Source organism: Mobula hypostoma, chromosome 9, assembly GCF_963921235.1.
Source record: "Mobula hypostoma chromosome 9, sMobHyp1.1, whole genome shotgun sequence".
In the NCBI taxonomy this organism is placed as follows: Eukaryota; Metazoa; Chordata; class Chondrichthyes; order Myliobatiformes; family Myliobatidae; genus Mobula; species Mobula hypostoma.
The window spans coordinates 11,823,727-11,841,343 of NC_086105.1; the positions used below are offsets into that span (position 1 = coordinate 11,823,727).

The 17,617-nt window shown below is 41.7% G+C and overlaps 1 protein-coding gene across 1 annotated transcript in view; it reads right to left on the reverse strand.

Annotated features, from left to right (window-relative positions):
• The window catches only part of lrriq1 (leucine-rich repeats and IQ motif containing 1), a 179,901-nt gene that overhangs the window by 35,423 nt on the left and 126,861 nt on the right, over positions 1 to 17,617 (reverse strand). Inside the window, exons 23-24 of the mRNA XM_063059516.1 lie at positions 16,952 to 17,040; positions 3,191 to 3,289 (exon numbers count right to left, since the gene is read on the reverse strand). Coding sequence (XP_062915586.1) covers positions 3,191 to 3,289; positions 16,952 to 17,040 — 188 coding nt within the window. The remainder of the gene's footprint in view (positions 1 to 3,190; positions 3,290 to 16,951; positions 17,041 to 17,617) is intronic.

Sequence of the window (17,617 nt, forward strand, 5' to 3'; positions counted from 1 at the left end):
GAGGGAAGGCTGGGGTGGGGTTCTGAGTTGGATGATCAGCCATGATCATAATAAATGGCAGTGCAGGCTCGAAGAGCCGAATGGTCTACTCCAGCACCTATTTTCTATGTTTCTATGACGACATGATTACTTTGGATTTCCAATATCTGCAGACTTTCTGGTGTTTGTAACACGCTCCTGCATGGCAGAACTTTGATGCATATGATGCTTGCATAATACTAGCACTGGGCCCATGAAGAACATTACTTTGCACTCCTTTCTAAGTCATAATTTACTTCCCCTTCTATAAAAACTTGTCTTGCTTGGAGTTGGTGGAGGCTCCCATCAATATGCTTCAAGGATACCTCAAAGTTATGAAGGGACAGAACTATTGAGGAATATTTCACTTCATGAACCCCTTGCCATTCCTGCTAGGGTTGAGCTATGATTGTGCTAGAAGGCTCATACTTTTTACATTTCTAGTTGTTCAATATGGTTTCTGGTACACAATATAATGTATTTTAATACTCTCATGGTATTTACATTCCAAACTACAGAAAAATATTGGACTATTGAACAAAGAATAAATTTACCCCATATGTTCAAATCAAATGTGTTCACTGTAATAACAGGAAGGATAACAGTTTTAATAATTTAGTTATATGTTTAATTTACGGGAATTTATAAACCAATGTTTAGTGAAGATCTAACAGTTTATCAATTAAAGAAGGACTAAGCATAATCAAAGGCAACAATGTACACTATGCATGGCGGAAAAGATCAAATCACAATTTAGTTTCCAATTCTATGAATCCACCCTTTCTCTAGATAATAGGGTTGTTAAAACTGATGGTCTGAATTGCATATAGAAACAGATGCAAGAATCAACTGTATCGAATTTTTATCTCACTTACAGTATTTACATTATTTCCACTCAATAATTTCATGATATTAAATAAAAGAGGTAGAAATTCATTTTCTTTAAGATAAGATAAAATAAAACTTCATTTATCCTGAAGGAAATTATTGTTGCAAGATTGCTCATTCAGAAATATATACTTTAAAATACAAAATGGAAGTATTGAAGTACGAAAAAATACAAAATATGCGTTAAAAATAATAGTGCAAAATACAGATGTGTAATGAATCCATATGCTTATATACTTAAGGAGGAGGAGCTGTAGGGTCTTATACCCACAGGGAGAAAGGATCTCCTGTCATGTTCAGTGGTGCACCTTGGTGGAATCTGTCAGTTACTAATGGTGCTCCTCTGTTTGTCAACTATGTCATGGAGGGGGTGAGAGGGATTTTCCATAATGTTCCTAGCTTCTCCCAGACACAACCACCAGGGAATCCAATTCCACCCCCAGAACAGAAATGGTCTTCCTGAACAGCTTATCGATCTTCTATGCTTCAGCTGCTCTCACGCTGCTGCCCCAGCAGACCACAGCGTAGAATAGAATGCTGGCCACCCCTGAGTCGTAGCACATCTGCGGCATAGTACTGCAGACGTTGGATGACCGGAATCTCCTCAGGAAGTACAGTCGGGCTCTGTTCCCTCTCATACAGAGTCTCTGTATTTTTAGTCCAGTCCTTTTATTGTCTGGGTGAGTTCCCAGGTATTTGTAATCCCGGCCAAATTCCACATCCGTTCCCTTGTTGGAGATGGGAATGCAGGATGTTCTCATCTTCCTGAAGTTCACGACCAACTCTTTTGACTTAGTGATGTTGAGTTGCAAGTGATTCAGCACACACTACTCAACAAAGCTGTCCGTCACTCTTCTGTACTCAGCCTCTTGACCCTGACTGATACTGCCCACAACTGCCGTATCGTCCGAAAACTTCTGCGGGTGGCAGGAATCCAAGTTGTACCTGAAGTCCTCAGTGTAGACAGTAAACAGGAAGGGGACAGGACAGTCCCCTAAGGTGCCCCTGTGCTGCTAACCACAATATCCGATACACAGCTCTGCAATCTCAGATACTGTGACTATCTGGACAGATCCAGGACACTAGTTGAGCATCCACCTGCATCTCTGTGAGCCTATTCCCTAGTAAAGCAGGTCGTATGGTGTTAAGAGCACGGGAGAAATCAAAGAACACTATTTTCACAGTGCTGGCTGGCTCATCCAGATGGGGGTAAGTCCATTGAAGCAGGAAGATAATGGCATCCTCGACTCCAATATGTGGTTGGTAAGCAAACTATGAGGGTCCAGTGATGGATTTGCAATGGTCTGGAGGTGTGTCAGGATCAGTCTTTCTAATGATTTCATAACATGTGAGATCAGTGCCACTGGTCTATAGTCACTGGGTGTAGTGGGACATGTCTTCTTGGCTACTGGAACTAGGCAGGATGTTTTCTACAGCACAGGGACCCTTTCCAAGCTCAGGCTCAGATTAAGGATGTACTGAAATAATGCACCCAGCTGAGTAGCACACACCTTGAGTACATTTGAGCTGATGCCATCCGGCCCCACAGCCTGGCCTGGGTGAAGTCTGCAGAGCTCTCCCCTTACCTGCTCAGCAGCGACAGTCCATGTGTCTGTGATCATTGGCTCGCCGATGTCCTTGGAGAGGGACAAAGGGTGAAAGGAGAGGAGGTGGGGGGTGGATGCATTGTAGAGGATGTAAACATAAGCCTCCTCATCAAACCTGTTAAAAAAGCATTTAACTCATTGGTCCTTTCCTGGTCCCCTTCAACCACCTGGTCGCTGGTCTTTTTTGTATCCTGTGATTATTTTCATACCACTCCACACATCCCTTGTGTTGTTCCGCTGGAGTTTCCTCTCCAGCTTCCTCCTGTAGCAGTCCTTGCTCTGGGCGATCTTCTCCCTCAGTTCCCTCTGAACCAGCCTCATCTCCTCCCTATCTCCATCTCTGAATGCCCTCGTCTTCCTGTTCAGTATGGCTTTAATGTCTATGGTGACCCAAGGCTTATTGTTTGGGAAACAGTGAATAATACTAGCTGGAACAGTATTATCCACACAGAAGTTGATGTACCCTGTAATGCAGTCTGTTAGTTCAGTGTTGCGAAGTGGTTGACATGCTAATAGGCATCAACGGAACTAACTATTGGACAGGAAATGTAACAGGCGAAGCAAATCATTTTTAACCTTATACTGCATGATTCAACAACATGAATTAAAGCATATAACTGATTAATCCAAAATCTGGCTCTCAAATCACTAAATTTAACTCTGCTGTTTCTGCTTACCATTAAAATATTTCACACTGGCTTGTATCTTCTTTGACGATTTTGTGGGAAGGTATTTATTTTTCTTGTTCTTGAATAAAGCCAATCGCGCTAATGGGTCTAAGATAAAAGATAACAGGGAAAATAATCAGCCTAATTAATACATGTACAAAAAAAGACACCCTGACCCAATTGATTTGTATTGTAACATGAAAAATTCACTGACCTACTCACAAACCTGCCCCTCCACAAATTTCACGAGGAACTAAAACATATGAAGTCTGAATCCTATCAAACCTGTCAATAATCTCACAAGTCTGCTGCAACACACCGACCGTATCCACCAATCCCAGAACCAGAATCGGGTTTATTATCACTGACACATGTCAGGAAAAGTGTTGTTTTGTGACAGTACGGCACAGCAAGGCAGAAGAATTACTGTGTCACAAGAAAGAAGAATAATGAAGCAGTGTTCATGGGTTCATGGACCCATCAGGAATCTGACTGCAGACAGGAAAGAAGCTGTTCTAAAATGTTGAGTGTGGGTCTCACTACCTCCTCCTCAATGGCAGTAATGAAAAGAGCGCATGTCTCAGAAGGTGAGGGTCTTTAATGAAGAAAGCCACTTTCCTGAAGCATTGCCTCTTGGGGATGTCCTCAATAGTGGACAGAGTTGTGCTGTGACAGAGCTGGCTGAGTTTACAAATCTCTTTTGATCCTGCACTTTACTAGGTGCTGGTTTACCAGGTGGTGATACAAGCAGTCAGAATTGCTCTCCATTGTGCATCTGTACACATTTGCAAGAGCTCTAGGTGACATAACAAATCTTCACAAACTCCTAATGAATGAGAACGATGGCATGCCTTTTTCATAATTGCATCAAAGTGTTAGAACCAGGATACTGAACAACAAACATGAGAAAATCTGCAGATGTTGGAAATTATAGTCATACTTTATTGATCCCGGGTGAAATTGGTTTTCGTTACAGTTGCACCATAAATAATTAAATACTAATAAAACCATAAATAGTTAAATAGTAATATGCAAATTATGCCAAGAAATAAGGCCAGGACCAGCCTATTGGCTCAGGGTGTCTGACCCTCCAAGGGAGGAGTTGTGAAGTTTGATGGCCACAGGCAGGAATGACTTCCTATGATGCTCTGTGCTGCATCTCAGTGGAATGAGTCTCTGGCTGAATGTACTCCTGTGCCCAACCAGTACATTATGTAGTGGATGGGAGACATTGTCCAAGATGGCATGCAACTTGGACAGCATCCTCTTTTCAGACACCACCGTCAGAGAGTCCAGTTCCATCCCCACAACATCACTGGCCTTACGAATGAGTTTGTTGATTCTGTTGGTGTGTGCTACCCTCAGCCTGCTGCCCCAGCACACAACAGCAAATATAATCGCACTGGCCACCACAGACTCGTAGATGCTGGAGGAAAAGAGTAAACAGTTGACATTTTGGACCAAGACCCTTCATCATCAGGACTGATGAAAGGTCTTCGTCCGAAATGTCACCTGTTTATCCTTTTCCATAGATGCTGTCTGGCCTGTTGAGTTCCTCCAGCATTGTGTGTGTGTTGCACAGGAATTTGAAACTGCTCATCTTTTCCACTGCTGATTCCTCATTGTGGACTGGTGTGTCTTCCTCCAACTTCCCCTGAAATCCACAATCATTTCCAATTCTCATTGCACCATCCCCACTCATTTCACATCTGAGCACTTGCACAATTACTTTCATCACCCATTCCTTGCTCCACAACCATTATTTTGGGTGGCATTTCACCAATTCACTCTCTCCAATTCCATCTTGTTTTTCCACTTCAAAATATCACCATTATATTGCTACAGTCCTGTGAAATAAATCAATGCCAGGGAATGGATGAAGTTATTCGGAAGGTGCACTTGAAAAGGTGGCCACATAAATTCCTCAGTGTTATCATTTCAGAAGATCTGCCCTGAGCTCAGCACGTAAGTGCAATTACAAATAAGGCACAGTTGTGCCTCTACTTCCTTAGAGGCTTGAGACGATTCAGCACGACATCTAAAACTTTGCCAAACTTTGATAGAGGTCTGGTGGTGAGTATATTGACTGGTTGTATCATGGCCTAGTATGGAAACACCAGTGCCCTTAAATGGAAAATCCTACAAAAAGTGGATAAGGTCCAGTCCATTATGGGTAAAGCCCTCCCCACCATTAAGCACTGTGACAGGAAAGCAGCATACATCATCAAGGACCCTAACCACCCAGGCCATGCACTCTTGTCGCTGCTACCATGAGGAAAGAGGTGCAGGAGCCTCAGGACCCACATTGCTAGGTTCAGGAACAATTATTACTACTCAGCCATCAGGCTCTTAAACCAGTGGAGATAACTTAACTCGCTTCACCACCATACTATTCCATCAACCAATGGGCTCAATTTCAAGTACTTGTCATCTAATATTCTCAATATTTATTATTATTATTATTTTTTGTATTTGCACAGTTTGTTGTCCTGCATATCGGTTATTTGTACATCCTATTGTCCTGCACATCTTTATTTGTACATCCTATTGGGTGCAATCTTTCATTGATTTTATTATGATTCTTGGATTTACTGTGTATGCCTGCAAAAAAACTAATTTCAATGTTGAATATGGTGATATATTGGTACTTTGATAATAAATTTACTTTGAACTTTGAACACAAGCAAATACATCTGTAGCAGCTCAAGTACAGCCATGTGCTCCAGGTAAGGCAAAGCTGGAAGCACAGCCGTGCAGAGTTATTTGTCATCTTCCTAGCATCCCAGAAATTATTCAGCAAACTTAAGTCTGAGAATGGCTGACAAGTAAAGTCTGAGAGAAAACTCCCTTAGGGCTGAGGTCGGGGTGGGGGGGGGGTGGTGAGGGTGAGGGGGCAAAGATCAGGCCTTCAGAAGTCCAGCCGTGAAAATAAAAAAAGCTTATCCTGCACAAAGCAAATGAGGCATCAGTAACCTCTTTAATGTAGTTGTGTAGTTTAAATTTAATAATCAGACTAATGTTTGCCAAAAGACTGGAAAGAACTTATGGCAAAGAAAGTAAGTCCACAATGGAAATTTTAAAAACAAGACCACCAAGCATAACTTGCCCCAACCTCCACCCCTCTGTTAGGCACTCGATGGTGTTGTAGGAGGCCTAATGAGATCTGCACCGGCCCGCCTGAAGTTCTTGAGGGTGGAAGGAAATGACCCTTCTGCACCTGTACACTCTGCTGAAAAATTGATTGGCCATGGTTCTGTTGAGGTGGCTGGTACTGCTTTTACTATTCTTTTATTTGTTCCTTTATCCAAGCCAATTTGCCATCATCAGGGATATCTCTGAAAGATGGTGCCTCATGAGGGTGGCATCCATCACTGAGGACCCTCACCACCCAGGACTTGCCCTCTTCACATTGCTACCATCAGGGAGGACGTACAGGAGCTTGAATTTTTAGGAATGTTTCAGGAGCAGCTTCTTCTCCTCCATTGTCATCAGATTTCTGAATGGTCCATGAATACCACCTCACTATTCCTCTTTTACACTGTTCTTTCATTTATGTCTTTTTATAGTAATTTTTATATCTTGTTCCATTCTGCTGCTGTAAAATATCAAGTCTCATCACACACGTCAATAATAACAAACATAAATCTGATTCTAATACCATCAGATTTTTTTACATGAGGATTGAAAACAAAGTGGGACTTTTTGTCAATTATATAGAATTGGAAAACATGCATAAGGATTAGGTTATCTAATTAACTGAAAGGCAAGGCTTTTGAACACAGCATTGAGGTTAGATAGAGAAATTGCAAAGGAGGTGGAAACAGAAGAGAGATCTTGTATTCTCCTGGGAATAGATTGCCTTCCAGGCAGGCACACGGCACCCAGTATGAGTTGGTCAACGTCAGGAATCGTGGTCCAGGTCAACAGCTGCAGAACATAATCAGCTCAATGACGGCACCTTTGAATGCTAAGATCAATTCAATTGCTCTTTTAGCCTCAGCACCTTTCAATTCACTGTACTTGCATTATGCCTTCAATAGGAACTATTGCAACATTCGGGTGCTTTACCAAAACCTTATGTATACAGCAAAACAACAAATCTCACAACACATGTTCGTGGTAATAAACCCAATTTTAATTCTAATACCATTAGGTTTTTAAGAAGATTGCAAAAAATGTGGAACTTCTGTCAATTATGTATATTATATTGGAAAACGTGCCAAGGATCATGCATTGTGGTTAACTGAAAGCAAAGGCTTTTAAGGACATCTTTCCCTCACCCCCGCTCTCCACTTTCCACAGGGTTTGTGCTCTATGTGACTCCCTTGTCCACTCATCCCTCCCTACTGATCTCTCTCCTGGCCCTTATCGTTGCATGAGAGACAAGTGTTACATGTCACTACAACTTCTTCCTCATCGTCATTCAGAGACACAAACAGTCCTTCCAGGTGAGGAAGCACTTCACCTGTGCATTTCTTGGGCTTATCTACAGTATCCTGTGCTCCTGGAGAGGCCTCCTTTACATTGGTGAGACCTGACATAGACTGGGGGATCACTTCTTTTTTCCCGTCCCCCACAAAAGGTGGGATTTCCTAGGGATTTAAATTTTCAACTTCCAATGTGTCAGTTCATGGTCTCCTCTACAGCCACAATAAGGCCACGTGCAGGAAGGAGGAGCAGCACTTCATATCCCGCCTGGGTAGCCTCCAGCATATTGGCATTAACATTGGTTTCTCTAACTTCCAGTAAGTTTTCCCTTCTCCCCTTCTCTTTTTCTCCATACTGCATTTTCATCCCTGACCCTGGCACCCGCTCTGGTGCCCCTCACCTTTCTCTTTCTTCCAAGGTCCGCTGTCTTCTCCAATCAGATCTCTTCTTCTTTAGCCCCTTATTTCTTCCACCTATCACCTCCCAGCTCCTTTACTTCATCCCCTTTTCCCTAACCCACCTATCTTCCCCTTCAACTGGTTTCATTTATCACCAACCAGCTTCTAATTCTTCCCCATCCCCCACTTTCTTATTCTGGCTTCTTCCCCCTTCCAGATGAAGGGCCACAGCCTGAAACATCGACTGTTTATTCCTCTCTTCTAGCTGCTGCCTGACCTGTTGAGTTCTTTCTGCATTTTGTATGTGATATCTACAGCACTGCTGCTTGCCTTGCACTGATATGTAACAGTCTGCAAACAGCAGTAACACATAACTAACAATTAATTAACAAGTTATGTAGGAGGGTTTTCTTGTTGCTGAAGGCTGTTGAATCTCCCTGGAATGAGAGATTGGCTACAGTGAGAACACAGAACAGTGCAGCACTGGAACAGGCCCTTCAGCACACAATGTTGTGCTGAACCAACTAAAGAGTAAATCAACCCCTCCCCCCAAAAACTAATCCCTCCTACTTAGACAATGTCCATATTCCTCCATCTTCCTCATATTCATATGCCTATCTAAATGTCTCTTCAAAGACTCTAATGTATTTGTCTCTACCACCATACCTATGCAGTGCATTCTAAGCATCCACTACTCCTTGAGTAAAAAATTTCCCCTCACATCCCCTTTGAACTTACCCCCTCTCATCTTCAATGCATGCCCTTCAGTATTAGATATTTCTACCCTGGGAAAAAGATACACCTTGTCTAGTCTATCTATGCATCTCATAATCTTATAAACCTCCATCAGATCTCCCCTCAGCCTCCAGCACTCCAAAGAAAACAGCCCAAGTTTGTCCAGGCTCTCATGTTAGCACATGCCCTCTAAACCAGGCAGCATCCTGGTAAACCTCTTCTGCACTCTCCCCAAAGTTTCCAGATCCTTCCTATAGTGAGGAGATCAGCACTGTATGCAACAATCCAGATATGGCCTGACCAGCTCAATGCCTCAACTAATAAAAGCAAGCATTCCATTAGTCTTCTTAACCACTCTATCGATTTGTGTAGCCACTTCCATGAAGCTATGAACTTGAACCCCAAGATCTCTCTGCTCAGCAACACTGTTAAGGGTCTTGCCCTTAACAGTGCAGTGACTCCCTGCATTTGTCCTATCAAAGCGCAACACCTCACATGCATCAAAAAATAAAGTCAAGTTAGTTTTGCACATTGACATCATAATTATCTACCAGCTCTATAAGCACATGACAAATGATCATTGTGTTCAACAACCAACCCAACTATCCCCTGCAAAATTCACACTGCTTCTTTATGCACCAGGATCGCCATTTTGCAGTATTCACAGCACTTCAAAACTGAAGATAAGGACCACAATTCATCGCCAAATTGGACCAAAGTATCATGTTAGCTGGAAATTAAACCAAGGAGCCAACTGAGCCACAAGTGACGTCAGTGATGAGAGCAGCAAATAACATCCGGATACAAGCAAAAGATATATGAAATGCTTAGCTGGAGATGCTTGTTTAGCAAGTGGCGGAAGTTTGCCTCCATACTGTACAACTTTGAAGATAGTACTCTAGTCATTTCTGGTCTGCTAGGATTTACAGATGTGACTTGTTAGATATTGTTATTGAAACGTATAAAATCCTAAGAGGATTGGACAGGCTAGATGCAGGAAGATTGTTCCCAATGTTGGGGAAGTCCAGAACGAGGGGTCACAGTTTGAGGATAAAGGGGAAGCCTTTTAGGACTGAGATGAGGAAAAACTTCTTCACACAGAGAGTGGTGAATCTGTGGAATTCTCTGCCACGGGAAACAGTTGAGGCCAGTTCATTGGCTATATTCAAGAGGGAGTTAGATATGGCCCTTGTGGCTAAAGGGATCGGGGGTATGGAGGGAAGGCTGGTACAGGGTTCTGAGTTGGATGATCAGCCATGATCATACTGAATGGCGGTGCAGGCTCGAAGGGCCGAATGGCCTACTCCTGCACCTATTTTCTATGTTTCTATATAACTAGTGTAATTAATCACTCAGCTAGATCAACATGGTACTGTAATTGTATTCTAAAAGTGGCACATAATGAATGCAGTATACAGAATAAGTATTGTAATCAATTAACTGTGGCTTGTGATTCAGTGAATTATTGCACTTTTAGGGTACAATTCTGAAAATGAGATTAAATATTTAAACTTACAATTTAAATTAAGCCATTAATATAAATATACAAAATAATGAATGAGTTATAGTACTTCAAGCAGCAACTGTGAAAAACAAAATAAGATTAATGTTTAGTTTTCTTATTGCGAAGCAAGAATTTCTATATTTAAGCTTTGTTTCTGTATTTTTTTCCTAACATTCACTACCCTTCTTGCTCAGAAAGCAGAATAGTGCCAATTCAATGACACATCCGTGGATGCTCCAATGGGCCAGTAGCCAAAAGGCATATTGAGTGACATGGAATAAATTACTTGCTAGCTAATTTTTTTCTCTCCCTTTCCTGAGTATTCCAAGACTTATGGAAGCAATTCTCCTGAGGCATATAAACCATGGTTGAGATACAATGTTGAAATTCTGTTGGGTAATCTGAGAATATTTCCAATGTTTTGATATCTTGTCATGTACAAGTTAAATTTTTGCTAAACTCTGGACTTGTATGGAGACTTAAAGGACTGCAGACGCTGGAAGCTGAAGCAACACTGAAAAAAACTGAAGGAACTCAGTGGGTCAGGCAGTAGCTTTGAAGGGAAAGGAAATCCTGCACAAGGACTCCCAAGTTCTTTTGCAGCTCGGATTTTGAATTTTATCCACCTTTAGAAAATAATCTATGCCTTTATTCCTTCTACCGAAGTGCATGACTTCCCTGCACTAAACTCCATCTGTCACTTCTTCGCATTTTTTTAATCTGCCTAAGTCCTTCTGCAGACTCCATGGTTCCTCAACACTGACCTTCCACCCATCTTCGTATTGTCTGTGAACTTAACCACAAAGCCGTCAATACCATCATCGGAACCATTGACATAAAACACGAAAGGAGGCGGTCCCAATACTAATGCCTGCAGAATACTACTAGTCACCAACAGCCAACCAGAAAATGCCCCCTTTATTCCCACTTTTTGCTTCCTGCCAGTCAACCAATCTTCTATCCATGCTAGTATCTTTACTGTAATACCACAGGTTTTTTATTTTGTTAAGCGGCCTCATGGGCAGCACCCTGACAAAGGCCTTCTGAAAATTCACGTAAAACAATTCCACTGATTCTCCTTTGTCTATCCTGCCTGTCATTTCTTCAAAGAATTCAAGCAGATTTGTCAGGCAAGATTTTCTCTCAAGGAAACCATGCTGACTTTGGCCTATTTTATCACGTGTCTCCAAGTACCCCAAAACCTCATCCTTAGTAATGGACTCCAACATCTTCCCAATCACTTAAGTCAGGGTAACTGACCTATAACTTCCTTTCTTCTGCCTCCCTCCCTTCCTACAGAGTGGAGTGACATTTGCAATTTTCCAGTCCTCCGGAACCAATCCAGAATCTAGTGATACCTAAACGATCATTTACTAATGTCTCCACAGCAACTTCAGCTACCTATTTCAGAACCCTAGGTCCAATCTGGTCCAGATGATTTATCCATTTTCAGACCTTTCAGCTTCCTAAGCAACTTCTTCTTAGTAAAGGCAACTACTCTCACTTCTGGCCCCTGACATGTTCAAACCTTCTGGCAAACTTCCAGTATCTTCCATAGTGAACACTGAGGTAAAATAGTTGTTAAGTTCACCCGCTATTATCACCTCAGCAGTGTCACTTTCCAGCAGTAAAATATCCACTCTTGCTTCTCTTTTACTCTTTGCACATCTGAAAAAAAACTTTTGGTATCCTCTTTTATATTATTAGCTAGCTTACCTTCATATTTCATCTTTTCTCTCTTTTTTAAGTTGGTTTTTAAAAGCTTCCCAATTCTCTAACTTTCTTCTAATTTTTGTTATATTGTATGCCCTCTCTTTTCTTTCTATGCTGTCTTTGACTTCCCTTCTCAGCCATGGTTGCCTCAACCTCCCTTTAGAAAACTTCTTCATCTTTGGTATGTGATGATCCTGTGCCTTCCAATATGCTTCCAGAAACTCTAGCCATTGCTGTTCTGCTGTTGTCCCTGCTAGTGTCCCCTTCCAATCAACTTTGAACAGCTTCTCTATCATGCCTCTGTAATCCCCTTTATTCCACTATGATACTAATATTTCTGACTTCAGCTTCTCCTTCTCAAACTCCAAGGTGAAATTCTATCATATTATGGTCACTGCCTCCCAAGGGTTCCTTTACCTTAGGCTCCCCAATTAAATCTGATTCATTACACAGAACCCATTCTAGAATTGCCTTTCCCCAATCAACCACAAGCTGCTCTTAAAAAGGCATCTCATAGGTATTCCACAAATTCCCTCTCTTGGGATCCAGCACCAAGCAAGGTTGGGGGTGTTGTGGATAGTGTGGAGGACTGTCAGAGGTTACAGCAGGACATTGATAGGATGCAAAACTGGGCTGAGTAGTGGCAGATGGAGTTCAACCCAGATAAGTGTGAGGTGGTTCATTTTGGTAGGTCAAATATGATGGCAGAATATAGTATTAACACTAAGACTCTTGGCAGTGTGGAGGATCAGAGGGATCTTGGGGTCTGACTCCATAGGACACTCAAAGCTGCTACGCAGGTTGACTCTGTGGTTAAGAAGGCATACGGTGCATTGGCCTTCATCAACTGAAGGAATGAGTTTAAGAGCCGAGAGGTAATGTTGCAGCTATATAGGACCCTGGTCAGACCTCACTTGGAGTACTGTGCTCAGTTCTGGTCGCCTCACTACAGGAAGGATGTGCAAACTATAGAAAGAGTGCAGAGGAGATTTACAAGGATGTTGCCAGGAGGGGGGGAGCATGGCTTACGAGAATAGGTTGAGTGAACTCGGCCTTTTCTCCTTGGAGCGACAGAAGCTGAGAGGTGACCTGATAGAGGTATACAAGATGATGAGAAGCATTGATCGTGTGGATAGTTAAAGGCTTTTCCCTGGTCTGAAACGGCTAAGGATCTTGGAAGGAGGTACAGAGGAGATGTCAGGGGTAAGTTTTTTTTACACAGAGAGTGGTGAGTGTGTGGAATGGGCTGCCGGCAACGGTGGTAGGGGCGGATACGATAGGGTCTTTTAGGAGACTTTTGGATAGCTACATGGAGCTTAGAAAAATAGAGGGCTATGGGTAACCATAGGAAATTTCTGAGTTAAGGACATGTTCGGCACAGCTTTGTGGGCGGAAGGGCCTGTATTGTGCTGTAAGTTTTCTATGTTTCTATGTAACACACCATTCAGGGCTCTCTTTCCTGCCCACAGAATCCGCTGTCTACTCCACTAACTGTCGTATCTCCTATTACTTCTGCACTCCTCTTTTCCCACCTTCCTTTCTGAGCGCAGTGCCAGAGAGCTGGTCACTGAGGCTTCCCCCAGTAGGTTTCCCTCACCCACCTCCCAACAGTATCCAGAGTGGTATACATATTGTTCAAGGGGACGGCCACAGGGATACCCTGCACTAGCTGCCTATTCCCTTTCCCTCTGTTGACAGTCACTCAGCTACCCACCTCCTGCAACTTAGGCATGACTACTTCCCTGTAGCTCCCAACTACGTCCTCCTTATTCTCCCTTGTGAGCCAAAGGTCATCAAGCTCCAGCTCCAGGTCTTTAACACGGTCTCTAAGGAGCTGCAGCTCAGTGCACTTTGTGCTGATTTAGTTAACAGGGAGACTGGAGGTCTCTCAAAGTTCCCACGTTTTACACAAAGAACATACCACCAGTCCTGCACCCATTCTCATCACATAAGCTATGTAGTAATAGACAAAGAAAGAGTGAAAAGAAAAGCTTACTAGAAACTTACTTGGAGCCTCCACTTGATCTCACCCAAGCCTGGCCACTCTAACACTGTTCACTCCATCAGTGGCCACTCTGCTTACATCTCAGTTCTTTTTATTGGCCTTTGTCAAGTGCCTTAGAGATTGTAATGATTGCAGCGTGCTGAAAAGTCCCAAAAGGCCCCAAGCTCTTTTTAAATATCATGCTGCTAAAGAGCATTTGCTCACAATAATTGTAGCTTGCAAAGAAAATGTAAAGGACATGCTGGGAGGCAAAATTTCTTGATGCATTCAATGACCTCCCCATGTGGTTTTCTGTTATGTTATCCTGTTCTTTTGGATTCTATCCAATGTCGTATTTCTATTGTAAAGAGCTTCCTGAGCCCAAAGGTATCGAGGTACTCTCTCTCTCTGAACTCTGAATGCCAAGTCAAGATTCAAAGTACATTTATTATCAAAGAACATATACAACCTTGAGATTTGTCTGTTTACAGGCAGCCACAACACAAGAAACCAGAAAGAACACGTTAAAAAAAAGACCAGCACCCAATGCTCAGGAAAAGAAAAAAAATACACAAATCATGCAAACGTTAGAAGCAAGCAATAGCATTCCAAACCAGATTGAGTCCTCGGATCCGAATCCTCAGAGCAGCCCAGAGTAGGCCCAAGCCTTGATTTCAGTTCAACATATTAGCAAGGTGTCATATGCTCAATTCTGGGCTTGGTTTACCAGTATTTGATTAATTATTCCCAAAACAACTGGAAGGACTTTCAACAATAGTTACAAGCAGTAAGCACTTCCCTTTTAATAGGTGTAGGCATGACTTTAATAAAAACCAATAATAGTGAGTTGCTGTTAAACACTTCAGAAATTGTGGTCTGTGATTTTACACTAACATATACCTAAATTCAATAATTATTTAAACGCAAACAAGAGGAATTCTGCAGATGCTGGAAATTCAAGCAACACACATCAAAGTTGCTGGTGAACGCAGCAGGCCAAGCAGCATCTGTAGGAAGAGGTGCAGTCGACGTTTCAGGCCTGACGAAGGGTCTCGGCCTGAAACGTCGACTGCACCTCTCCCTACAGATGCTGCTTGGCCTGCTGCGTTCACCAGCAACTTTGATGTGTGTTGCTCAATAATTATTTTATGATTTTTAGGTCGCGAATGGTCAATCAGAATCAAGATCCTCAGGTATTGCTGTTCTAGCACTTAATTTACAAAGCAATCAAGTTTCCACACTCAAGAGTCAATAATCGAAGAAAGAAGAGAGAACAAAATTTCTTTCCCTTTCTTTTCTCTGCACACTGGGTGTTTGAAGGTCTTCTTTGTTTTGTAGCTAGCTGCCTGTAAGGATACGAATCTCAAGGTTGTATAAAATATACATACTTTGATAATAAATGTACTTTGGCTTTGACTGGAAAAGTTTCAAAAGATCAGTACAGAAAGTTTTAGAGTGCCATTAGATTGAGATACAAATGGAGATATCCAATTGTATAATGTCCTTTTTTACATTTATTCACCAGTTCTGCCAGAATTGTCCTCTTTGTAAATCAACTCGACTCTGACCTTTGCACCTGTGTTTGCAACACAAAAATGAATTGCAGGTCCCAAACCAGTACTGAATCCAGGGCAGATGATAAAGATTCACAGCAGAGGGCCAGAGGCATCTGACTGGTTGGGTTTATGTGATACTTTCCCATTCATATGAATAGAATTGATGATCTTGTTTGAAAAGGTAAGAGATTATTTTTGTTTTACTGTTCCTTTCTCTAATTTTTAAGAGAACATTCTTTCTTGTATTTTCCAGGAATTTTGTTACATTTTCAAATTATTAAAATCTATCTGAAATGTTCTTAAATGTCCCTGACAATTAGAGACATATAAAAAAAAATTGTGAAACTTTTGACAACAGAAATTTGTAAAGGGCTTATTCAGTCAGTCTGGAGACAGGAGCTCAGTATTTGCTGCCCAAGGCTTAGCTGTCACCCTGGAGCGACAATGGCAGCAAGACCTTTAGTTTGACTGATGCCATTGAGCCAGAAGAAATAAATGTAGCCATAGGAAAGCCATTAGACTATAAGACCATTAAATATAGGAGTAGAATTAGGCCATTTGGCCCATCGATCCTGTTCTGCCATTTCATCATGCCTAATCCATTTTCCTCTCAGCCCCAGTCTCCTGCGTTCTTCCAGTATCTCTTCATGCCCCGACTAATCAAGTATCTATCAAACTCTGCCTTAAATATACCTAATGATTTGGCCTCTACAGCTGCCTGTGGCAATGAATTCCACTCTCTCTAGTTAAAGAAATTCCTCCTCATCTCCATTCTACAAATGTTTGTAAAAGGATCCACCTAGATTCTGAGACTTAGACTCCCCCACCATAGGAAACATTCTGTCCATATCCGCTCAACATTCCACAGGCTTCAATGAGATTCCCCTTCATTCTTCTGAATTCCAATGAATAGAGGCCCAGAGACATCAAATGCTTCTCATTTGACAAGACTTTCAATCCTAGAATAATTTTTGTGAACCTCATTTGAACCCCCTCAAATGTCAGCACATCTTTTCTTAGATAAGGGGTCCAAAACTGTTCACAATACTCCAAGTGAGGCCTCAGAGTGCTTTATAAAGCATCAACATTACATCATTGCTTTTATATTCTACTCCTCTTGAAAAGCCATGGGAGTGTTGGTGAGTGGCAAGAATGGGAAGGAATGATGGTAATAGGTGGCAAGTGAGGACTGAGTAAATGTAGCCCATTAATTTTATGTGTGTGCATACAAAGTTATAATTGTATGATTAAGGTAATACTAATCAAACACAGAAATGCTGCATAGAAGATGTCAAAACATTTGACAAGATTTGTTTGCGTTCGACATAAGAATCTTGTATAACAGGAGTTAATAATTCTATCAACAGAAAGTACATGAATTAAACCCATCTCCTTTTCCTACGACCACCCCGCTGCATGGCTGTCAAGTTGCAGGAGGAAATGTAAACGTACCCTGCAATTTTTTGGCCTCTGCTTTCTTGGATTTCATTTTCTGAGCTCGTTTCAGCATCAGTTGTGCGGTGTGGACATCTTTAAAGCCCCTATCAATAACAACAACAGAAAGGTACACAGTTTCAGATAATTTATGAGAAATAAACATATATACTTCCCTTGAAAGAAATGACAAAAAGTTAATCTTAAGCAAGGAAGTCAAGTGGAAACATCAACATGAATAAAACACCGTAATATACATACAATGCTATTTTTCAAAATTATGAAGAATCTATGATGTTTTTCTGCATGACTTCTATACTTCTAATGAATAGATACAACAGCTGTAAAGATAAGAATTTTTTCGAATATTGTTAAAACAACAATTAAAATTGAATAACTGAAGCACACAGAACTGAATACGTTTTTTTAATAGAAAGATAAAAAGAGTAATAAAGATGTCAGTAGATTCATAGAGTCAGAGAAAAGTACAGCACAGAAACAGGCCATTTGGCCCATCTAGTCCATGCTGAATGAGTTAAACTGCCTATTCTAATTGACCTGCACCCGGACCATAGCCCTCCATACCTCTACCATCCATATACCTATACAAAATTCTTTTAAACATTGAAATTGAGCTTTCATGCACCATTTGTACTGGCAGGTTGTTCCACACTCTCACGACCC